This window comes from Acinonyx jubatus, chromosome B4 (genome assembly GCF_027475565.1).
Source record: "Acinonyx jubatus isolate Ajub_Pintada_27869175 chromosome B4, VMU_Ajub_asm_v1.0, whole genome shotgun sequence".
Lineage (NCBI taxonomy): Eukaryota > Metazoa > Chordata > Mammalia > Carnivora > Felidae > Acinonyx > Acinonyx jubatus.
In genome coordinates this window covers 11,020,550-11,032,077 of record NC_069387.1, presented here as the reverse complement: position 1 = coordinate 11,032,077, position 11,528 = coordinate 11,020,550, and the positions used below count along the sequence as shown (strand labels likewise).

Genomic DNA, 11,528 nt, shown 5'->3' with positions numbered 1-11,528 from the left:
ATGCTAAACTCCAGCAAATATTAATGAAAAAGAACATAAATGCAGATATGTTTAATCCAGTGTGTTTTAATCCAGTCTAGTCCAGGAGATAAAGGTATTTCTAGAGGAAAAAAGACCTGAATTCCAAATTAGGTCAACCGCACCCACCCTCAGCCCTCATATAAACTTCTGTAACGAGGTATGCAAATAACTATTTACCGTATTACTGTTGAAACAAAGATTTTTTATAAACAGATTTTTTTTTAAAAAGAAACACCTATGTAGGGACTTTTTTGGTCTCCTAATTGCTGTATGGAATTAATATACATCCCTGCAAAGCAGAGAATGTACAATCGACAGACAGTAACATTCGTAACGAGCAAATGTTTACATTTGGCCAGTCCTGCCTACCTATCGAGGGTAAACCAGCTCGTAGGTAATGAAAAGTGGCTGATTCCGTTCATTGTAACAAGGTTAAGAAGCCAATGAAAATACAGGGCCCTTCCATCAAGTAAGTACATGTATTTTGGAATCTCTTTTCCTACCCTTACCTCAGAAACCAAGTCCATTTACATGGCTGGTGGGCATTATGGTCTTGGTGTTAAATCATGAGTGTAGCCAGCAAGGTCACCAAATACCAGAAACCCAATACAACTACCTTAAAGGGGAGAATGGGGGACTGTCTCCAGCTCATTCCATGCCTAAAGCCTGTCATTCAAAACATCTACCAGTGTTGTGGGCCGTTTTGTCCTTTGGCTGAGTTCCCCTCTTACGGTGACTTCGACAAGTCTCCAGAAGCTCAGGTTAGCCCCCAGCCAAAGTCTCACGGTGATGCTCCCTGGCCAGCCCGAAGTTGGGTTTCCAGCCCTGGGCTCAGGCCCCTCCAGTCAGATAAAACCAGGGTATTCATGCCAAAAATGGCATGATGTAGTTCATTTGTCTACAGGTCCGCTGTGCTACCCAGAGAGGTTTTTGTGAGCAAAAAAACACTTATCTTTCTATTGTACTTCCTAAACAAACGGGGAAGGTATGGAAGTGGAGAACTGTCTAGATCAAATCTACTCTCTATAAATATTGCAAAAATTAGGCCCCAACTACTTGCTCTCATAGTAGCCTTCCCCTGGGCCCCTAACCCTTTTTTAAAAAATCATTATGGGCATCATGATGCTCCAGAGATCTTACTCTCTTCCTGAGCTCTCAAAGACCAAGTTCTATAATTTCCCTTGTTACTGTTCTCCTTCAAAATCAAGAACCAGATGGTGTGTAGAAAATCTACAGACTCAGGCTTAGAGCAGTCTCCAAACGGACCAGCTCTTCCAAAGCCATTCCCCACAGGAATTGAGAAACCTACTCTTAAATGTCGGTAGAAGAGAGATGTTTGTAACCCCCACCTGTTCTGCCGCCTTCTTTTCCTAGGAGTGCACATTAGAAGTGACCGCTAAATCCTAGAACCTACCCCTAATGCCATTTATGTTAACCTTTAAACATCCAGGGCTGTACTTTGGAAGTCAAGTCAGTTTGAGAGTTGGCAGCCTGGAGGTCTCCACTGGCTGGCACGGTTAATTTATGACCATTTAAAAGGTGAAGGTTTCCTATAAAAAGCCCTGTTTCCACCTTCTCTTGAAAAAAAAAAAAATCCTATATAACAACACTGGATCCACATTTCTATTCTAACAATGGTCTGAGCCCCTTAGGAGATGACCCTTGATCCTATCCTGCCAGCCTTTATTTTATCTGCCTTGCCCCTGTAATTGTTTGGTTTTGTGATGCTAGGCTAAAAAAGATATACTTCCTGCACTTACTAAATAAACAGCGAGAAAATCTTACTTCTGAAAAGGATCTTTCAAAAATTAAGTTTGATCTCTTTCTGGACAACAGAGCACATATTTATAAAGAGCTATGTTATTTCAAATGGAGGCTGGGATGTTAATCTGACACCGTTTTCCTATCCTTTGTAGTATCAGTCACGTAACTAAGCACCTTTAAGTTAGTCAGTGTTCCTCAACCATTTTAGGATTAAATACTAATTACATTTGACCTCTTACAACAGACATCTCAGGATGGGTGAGATGACTACGATGAACCTATACAAATAATCTCAGAAATCATTTAATATCTGATTTTATTTTTCCAACACAACTGAAACAGTTTTATTAAATAAAGTTTTATTTTCTACTGTTTACACTCATGTTGCTGCTGTAAAGTACAACAACATACACAAATTCCTAGCATGAATTACTCATAATGTTCACCCCCACTGAACTACAGACATTGCTTGAGAATTAGATCTTTGCTTTAGGGGTTTAAAAAAAAAATGGGGCATTGTATCTTGAAAGCATATTCTCAAGTGATGGGTTGGAATTCGAAGGCATAGCCAATACAGTCAAACAGCACCGACTGCTGTCACTGGGAAGAAAGGAATGAAAATCAGCAAGAGTCCTCACGAGCGGTTGTTTCTAGGAACAGCTGTAACCGAAGCCTGATTCTGCCAGTCGGCTGAGTGGCAGCTTTGAGAGGGGACAAGAAGGGGCGGTGGACGGAGAGGGAGGGTGGGAACGTGGATACTATGAGTTAAAAAAGTATAAAAAGTTAATTATATCTAAAATACAGATTAGATATAAATGTTCCAGAACTCATTAAATAAGCTCAAAAATACTGGAAAGTGGCAATTTGAACTACATTTATTTTTAAACAAGTGGGGGGAATATCGAGTGTTTTGGATGTGTGCAAAACTGATCCACGTCACCATCTCACCGTCACAACTGAACAAGGCAAGGCGGGCACATTGGTTTCCAGCATCACGGGCAACACTACGAGTACATTTTTTAACGAATAATGTAAACTTTAGTTTTAAGGCAGCTGGTACTAACGCTGCACACAGGCTTAGCTCAGTGCCCATTTCACAAATGGGACAGTCAGCACTTGAAAACAAAGTGTGAGGGAAGAAAAGGGGAACCAGCATTTGACAGAAACAACATGTCAAGATTATTTTCCCTTTCACACACACAAGAAATACTGGAACACTTAGAAAAACAAAGCACCCATCCCACCAACTTCAGCCTGCTCCTTGACAAAAATTTCAAAATACTGATAAATAATAGTGACTGCGAGCAGAATCCCAGTGCCAGAGCCAATGGCCCCAAGGAAGTCGGCCAACACCGACAGGGCTCCGATGCACAAGCCCCCAAACGCAGCTGCTGTGGGGATGTACCTGGAAGACAAAACCCTGGGTCAGGTGGTGCAGCGAAACAGGAAAAGGTGCAACAGTCAGAAACAACACACTGACGCATCGTTAAACAAGCCTGTCGTGAACCCCAGCACGGAATGACCCGTTGTGCACAGTAGTTACGTGTTGGTGAAAACTTTGCCATTAAGGTAACGATGTGACCCCGACTTCCAGAAACCAGTAAACAGCCGAGAAAAACAATACGTGATTTTTATGGCAGGTTAGGATCCTCAACAGATCTGCGCATTAAAACATTTAGTACTTTAGGTCATCTTTAGCTCCCTCTTGTAGATGAAGAGTAAACTTCAAAATGCTTTCTAAGTAACAAATTTATGGGACAAGATGTGGAGGACCCTCTTTACGGTAATTCAACCTTGGCTGCGCATTAGAATCACCTGGAGAGTTGTTTAATATACTTGGATGATATTTAAAATATTCCAGAAAGGAAAAACAAAAGACTGGGGAGATGGTCGATGAACAGGAATGGTAGAAAGATGCTTAACTACTGAAGCTGGATACAGTTGAATACCCGGAGGTTCCTTACACTACTCTCTGCGATCTACATTCTAGATAAATAAAAAAAATTACATAAAAATACAAATGCCTGTTCAATAAATAGTTCTGAAACAACTGGATATCCACACACACAAAAAGAAATCTGGACCCCTATCACACCAAACACAAAAAAGATTAGCTCAAAGTGGACCACAGACCTGAATGTTAGAGCCGAGACTCCTAATGGAAAATAAATCTTTGTGACCCTGGGTTAGGCAATGGTTTCTTAGATAAACACCAAGACCAGCACAACGCAACCAAGAGAAACTGAACGTTGTCAAAATTAAAAACTCGTGCAAAGGACACCAAGAAAGTGAAAAGACAACCCACAGAATGGCAGCAAATTATTTATAAATCATACACCGAAGAGGAGTCATATCCAGGATATTGTCATAAAAAAATCTTACAACTCAGGGCGCCTCAGTAGTTCAGTCAGTTAAGTTCAACTCTTGATTTCAATTCAGGCCATGATCTCACAGTTCACGAGTTCAAACGCAGAGCCTGCATGGGATTCTCCGCCCCCCCTTTCTATCCCTCCCCAGCTCAAGTGCATGTGCGCGCGTGCGCTTGCTCTCTCTCCCTTTCTCTCTCTAAATAAACTCAAAAATTTTACAACTCTGTAACAAAAAGACAACCCAGTTAAACATAAGCAAAAGATGTGAATAGACACTTCTCCAAAGAAGGTACACAAATGGCTGATTAAACACATGAAAAGACACTCCACATCATTACTCATCAGGAAAAAGCAAATCAAAACCACAATGAGCTACCACTGCATGCCCACTAGATGGCTAGAATCAAAAAGCAAGAACCGGTGCTAGCAAATGCGTGCAACGACTGGAAGCGTCACCCACTGCTGGTGGGATGGAGAGCAGTCCAGCCACTCTGGAAACACTCTGGCAGTTCCTCGATACTAAACACAGAATTGTTAGGACCCAACGATCCCACTCCTACAAGAGGGAAAACATATGTCCACACAAAACATGTACAAGTATGTTCTGAACAGCATTATTCATGATAGTCAAAACACTGAAAGCAACCAAAATCTCCATCAACCGATGAACAGATAAAACGTGGTACTATACACCCATATAATGGAATATTATTCACAAATAATGGATGAATCCTGAAAACATTATGCTAAATGAAAACTATTACAAAAGATCACAATTCCACTTATATGAAATGTCCAGAATAGGCAAATCTGTAGAGATCAAAAGTAAAAAGTGGGCTGGGGCGTGGGAGGGTGCAGTGAATGGGAATAGCCAACAGGTGCAAAATTTCTTTATTGGTGATGAAAAAAAAAATTGTTTTAAGTTTAAAAAGTAAGCTTTATAGCCAATGTGGGGCGTGAACTCATGATCCCGAGATCAAGAGTCACATGCTCCTCCAACTGAGCCAGCCAGCTGCCCTGGTGACAAATGTGTTTTTAGAATTACACTGTAATGATTCCACACTCTGAATATACTAAAAACAAAAAAAACCACTACACCATACACTTCAAGTGAGTGAATTGCACAGTATGTGAATTACAGCCCAATAAAGCTGTTATCAAAAAATAAACTAACACAAAAAAAGAAAAGAAGGGGCACCTGGGTGGCTCAGTCGGATAAACCTCTGACTCTGTTGCAGCTCAGGTCAGGACCTCACATTTGTGGGATCAAGCCCCATGTCGGGCTCCGCACTAAGGGTGGAGCCTATTGGTGAGCACGTGCCCATGCGTGCTCTCTCTCTCTCTCTCAAAAAAAGTAAATAAATAAACGAATGTATGGGATCCACCTTGGGCCAAATAAATCATAATTCCTAGAGGTTGAATATCAGTGCCTTTTAAAAGCTCCCAGGTGATTTTATGTGCAGCCAGACAAGGACTTCCAATCAAGAACATTTTACCACTGGGCTGAGGACTGAAGGAAACACAATTTTACTTAAATCATTTAGATGTCAATTTTGATGTGGAGAACAATTCAGTATTCTGTTAAATTTTGGTTCTTCTGTGTGAAGTCGAAGAAAAATGCTTCATATTTAAACAGGACAACATTTGACAATAAATTAAAGACTGAAAAGCCAGGTACATATGTATGTACACACACATGTACACACACATCAAGGGTTAAATTTCATGACCTTACCTATTGAGCTCATGAACCATAGAGGTATCTCTGTGGCCCCTCATAACCATTTGCTGTTCTTTAAGCTGTTTAGCAACCTGCCAAAAGAAAAACAACTTTTAAAATCAAACTCTAGGGGCACCTGGTTTGCTCAGTCAGTTAAGCATCTGGTTCTTGATTTTCGCTCAGGTCATAATCTCATAGTTCACGAGATTGAGCCCCTGCACTGACAGCACAGAGCCTGCTTGGGACTGTCTCCCTCTCTCTGCCCCTGCCCCACTCTCTCTCAAAAACGAACATTAAAAAAAAAAATTAAACATGGGGCACCTGGGTGGCTCAGTCAGTTAAGCATCTGACTGGCTCAGGTCGTGATTTCTCAGTTCAAGGGTTCCAGCCCCACACTGGGCTCTGTGCTGACAGCTCAGAGCCTGGAGCCTGCTTCAGATTCTGTGTCTTCCTCTCTCTCTGCCCCTCCCCTGCTCACACTCGGTCTCTCAAAAATAAACATTAGTCAGTGCGCCACATGCTAGAAAGAACGTATTGGGAAGATGGCGGCATAGGAGGACACTGGGCTCACCGTGTCCTGCTGACCACTTAGATTCCACCCAAATCTGCCTCAATAACCCAGAAAACCGCCAGAAGACTAGCAGAATGGACTCTCCGGAGCCAAGCGTAGACAAGAGGCCCACGGAAGAGGGTAGGAAGGGCAGAGAGGCAGTGCACGCTACATGGACTGGTGGGAGGGAGCTGGGGCGGTGGAGGGGCAGCCCGCCCGGCAAGGCAGAGCCCCCAAGTCTGGCTTGCAAAAGCGGAGGGGCCAGACGGAGTGTGTTCTCACAGCCAGCGGGACTTAACATCCAGAATGTTATAAGTCAACAGCTCTGCTTGGAAAGCGGGAGGGCGAGAGGACGCTGGGAGGGAGAGGTGTTGAGCCCCGGAAGACAGAGCTCAGCTCGACGGGGAACAAATGCGCTGGCCAGCGCCATTGCCCTCTCCCACCCCCCCACCCCCCCAGCCAAAATTCCAAAGGGAACCAACTCCCAGCACTGCGCAAACGCCCAACATTGTGCTTCTGTGGATCCATCCCTCCGATGGGCCTGCCTCCCTCCTGGTGCTGCAGGGCCTCTCCTGCCGGGGACCACCGACAGCAAAGCTGGCTAAGCTTGCCCCTCCCGCCCCTGTGCACCTTGCGGATCCACCCCATCTGATACGCCCTTGGCCAGATCCCATCAAAGCAGCTCCACAAGCCTGGCAGTGTGCAAGCAGCCCAGACAGGGGCCACACCACTCCACAGTGAGTCCTGCCCCTAGGAGAGGGGAAGATAAGGTACACATCAGTCTGATTGATGGCCCCAGTGGTGGGCTGAGAGCAGACATTGGGTCTGACTGTGGCCCGCCCAGCTACCGCAGGGACAAAATGACAAAGCAGAAGAATTCTCCTCAAGAGAAACTCCAGGAAGTAGTGACAGCTAACGAATTGATTAAAATCGATTTAAGCAAAATAACGGAACAAGAATTTAGAGTAATAGTCATAAAATTACTCGCTGGGCTTGAAAAAAGCATAGAGGACAGCAGAGAATCTATTGCTACAGAGATCAAGGGACTAAAAAATAGTCATGAGGAACTAAAAAATGCTATAAATGAGGTGCAAAATAAAATAGAGGTGACCATAGCACAGACTGAAGAGGCAGAGGAGAGAATAGGTGAATTAGAAGATAAAATTATGGAAAAAGAGGAAGCTGAGAATAAGAGAGATAAAAAAAATCCAGGAGTCTGAGGGAAGAATTAAAGAACTAAGTGATGCAATCAAATGGAACAATATCTGTATCATAGGAATTCTAGAAGAAGAGAGAGAGAAAGGGGCTGAAGGTGTACTTGAATAAATCATAGCTGAGAACTTCCCTGATCTGGGGAAGGAAACAGGGATTGCAATCCAAGAGGCACAGAGAACTCCCTTCAGACATAACTTGAATCAATCTTCTGCATGACATATCACAGTGAAACTGGCAAAATATAAGGATAAAGAGAGAATTCTGAAAGCAGCTAGGGATAAACGGGCCTTAACATACAAAGGTAGACACATAAGGGTAATAGCAGACCTATCTACTGAAACTTGGCAGGCCAGAAAGGAATGGCAGGAAATCTTCAATGTGATCAACAGAAAAAATATGCAGCCAAGAATCCTTTATCCATCAAGTCTGTCATTCAGAATAGAAGGAGAGATAAAGGTCTTCCCAAACAAACAAAAACTGAAGGAATTCATCACCACCAAACCAGCCTACAAGAGATCCTAAGGGGGATCCTGTGAGACAAGGTACCAGAGACATCACTACAAGCATGAAACCTACAGACATCACAATAACTCTAAACTCATATCTTTCTATAATAACACTGAATGTAAATGGACTAAATGCTCCAACCAAAAGACATATGGTATCAGAATGGATAAAAAAACAAGACCCATCTATATGCTGTCTACAAGAGACTCATTTTAGACTAAGGACACCTTCAGATTGAAAGTGAGGGGGTGGAGAACTATCTATCATGCTACTGGAAGTCAAAAGAAAGCTGGAGTAGCCTTATCAGACAAACTAGACTTTAAATTAAAGGCTGTAACAGGAGATGAAGAAGGGCATTATATAATAATTACAGGGTCTATCCATCAGGAAGAGCTAACAATTATAAATGTCTATGCGCCGAATACAGGAGCCCCCAAATATATAAAACAATTACAAACAAAAGCAACCTTATTGATAAGAATGTGGTAATTGCAGGGGACTTTAATACTCCACTTACAACAATGGATAGATCATCTAGACACATGGTCAATAAAGAAACAAGGGCCCTAAATGATACATTGGATCAGATGGACCTGACAGATAACATTTAGAACTGTGCATCCCAAAGCAACAGAATACACTTCTTGTCGAGTGCACATGGAACATTCTCCAAGATAGATCACATACTGGGTCACAAAACAGCCCTTCATAAGTATACAAGAATTGAGATCATACCATGCACACTTTCAGACCACAATGTTATGAAGCTTGAAATCAACCATAGGAAAAAGTCTGGAAAACCTCCAAAAGCATGGAGGTTAAAGAACACCCTACTAAAGAATGAATGGATCAACCAGGCAATTAGAGAAGAAATTAAGAAATATGTGGAAACAAATGAAAATGAAAATACAACAATCCAAACGCTTTGGGATGCAGCGAAGGCAGTCCTGAGAGGAAAATACATTGCAATCCAGGCCTATCTCAAGAAACAAGAAAAATCCCAAATACAAAATCTAACAGCACACCTAAAGGAAATAGAGAAGAACAGCAAAGACACCCCAAACCCAGCAGAAGAAGAGAAATAATAAAGATCAGGGCAGAAATAAACAATATAAAACCTAAAAAAACTGTAGAGCAGATCAATGAAACCAAGAGTTGTTTTTTTCAAAAAATAAAATTGATAAACCTCTAGCCAGGCTTCTCAAAGAGAAAAAGGAGATGACCCAAATAGATAAAATCATGAATGAAAATGGAATTATTATAATCAATCACTCAGAAATACAAGCAATTATCAGGGAATACTATGAAAAATTATATGCCAACAAACTGGACAACCTGGAAGAAATGGACAAATTCCTAAATACCCACACACTCCCAAAACAAACAGGAAGAAACAGAAAGCTTGAACAGACCCATAACCAATGAAGATATTGATTCAGTTATCAAAAATCTCCCAACAATTAAGATTCCAGGACCAGATGGCTTCCCAGAGGAATTCTACCAAACATTTAAAGCAGAAATAATACCTAGCCTTCTCAAGCTATTCTAAAAAATAGAAAGGGAAGGAAAACTTCCAGATTCCTTCTATGAAGCCAGCATGACTTTGATTCCTAAACCAGACAGAGACCCAGTAAAAAAAGAGAACTACAGGCCAATATCCCTGATGAATATGGATGCAAAAATTCTCAGTAAGATACTAGCAAATTGAATTCAACAGCATACGAAAAGAATTATTCACCATGATCAAGTGGGATTCATTCCTGGGCTGCAAGGCTGGTTCAACATTCGCAAATCACTCAATGTGATACATCACATTAATAAAAGAAAAGAACCATATGATCCTGTCAACTGATGCAGAAAAAGCATCCTTTAATAAAATTCAGCATCCTTTCTTAATAAAAACCCTCGAGAAAGTCGAGATAGAAGGAACATATTTAAACATTGTAAAAGCCATTTATCGGGGCACCTGGGTGGCTCAGTCTAAGCGGCCAACTTCGGCTCAGGTCATGATCTCGCGGTCTGTGAGTTCGAGCCCCGCGTCGGGCTCTGTGCTGACAGCTCAGAGCATGGAGCCTGTTTCAGATTCTGTGTCTCCCTCTCTCTGATCCTCCCCCGTTCATGCTCTGTCTCTCTCTGTCTCAAAAATAAATAAATGTTAAAAAAAAAATTAAAAAAAAAAAGGCATTTATGAAAAGCCGACAGCTAACATCATCCTCAATGGGGAAAAACAGAGAGCTTTCCCCCTGAGATCAGGAACATGACAGGGATGTCCACTCTCACCGCTGTTGTTTAACATAGTGTTGGAAGTTCTAGCATCAGCAATCAGACAACAAAAGGAAATCAAAGGCATCAAAATTGGCAAAGATGAAGTTAAGCTTTCACTTTTTGCAGATGACATGATACTCTATGTGGAAAATCCAAAAGACTCCACCAAAAGTCTGCTAGAACTGATACATGAATTCAGCAAAGTTGCAGGATACAAAATCAATGCACAGAAATCAGTTGCATTCTTATACACTAATAATGAAGCAACAGAAAGACAAATAAAGAAACTGATGCCATTCACAATTGCACCAAGAAGCATAAAATACCTAGGAATAATAAACCTAACCAAAGATGTAAAAGATCTGTATGCTGAAAACTATAGAAAGCTTATGAAGGAAATTGAAGACGATATAAAGAAATGGAAAAACATTCCGTGCTCATGGATTGGAAGAATAAATATTGTTAAAATGTCAACACTACCCAAAGCTATCTACACATTCAATGCAATCCCAATCAAAATTGCACCAGCATTCCTCTCAAAGCTAGAACAAGCAATCCTAAAATTCATACGGAACCACAAAAGGCCCCAAATAGCCAAAGTAATTTTGAAGAAGACCAAAGCAGGAGGCATCACAATCCCAGACTTTAGCCTCTACTACAAAGCTGTAATCATCAAGACAGCATGGTATTGGCACAAAAACAGACACATAGACCAATGGAATAGAATAGAAACCCCAGAACTAGACCCACAAACGTATGACCAACTAACCTTTGACAAAGCAGGAAAGAATATCCAATGGAAAAAAGACAGTCTCTTTAACAAATGGTGCTGGGAGAACTGGACAGCAACATGCAGAAGGATGAAACTAGACCACTTTCTTACACCATTCACAAAAACAAACTCAAAATGGATGAAGGACCTGAATGTGAGACAGGAAACCATCAAAACCCTAAAGGAGAAAGCAGGAAAAAACCTCTCTGACCTCAGCCGCAGCAATTTCTTACTTAACACATCCCCAAGGGCAAGGGAATTAAAAGCAAAAATGAACTACTGGGACCTCATTAAGATAAAACGCTTCTGCACAGCAAAGGAAACAATCAACAAAACTAAAAGGCA

At 41.6% G+C, this 11,528-nt stretch overlaps 1 protein-coding gene across 3 annotated transcripts in view; it reads right to left on the bottom strand.

Annotated features, from left to right (window-relative positions):
* Window positions 1–2,084: 2,084 nt before the first annotated feature.
* Window positions 2,085–11,528, bottom strand: part of SEC61A2 (SEC61 translocon subunit alpha 2) — a 34,786-nt gene continuing 25,342 nt past the window's right edge. For all 3 annotated transcript variants that reach the window (XM_027073414.2, XM_053225280.1, XM_053225281.1), the window contains 2 exons: window positions 5,890–5,966; window positions 2,085–3,190 (listed from right to left, as the gene is read on the bottom strand). In XM_027073414.2, coding sequence (XP_026929215.1) covers window positions 3,004–3,190; window positions 5,890–5,966 — 264 coding nt within the window. In that variant the 3' untranslated portion in view covers window positions 2,085–3,003. The remainder of the gene's footprint in view (window positions 3,191–5,889; window positions 5,967–11,528) is intronic.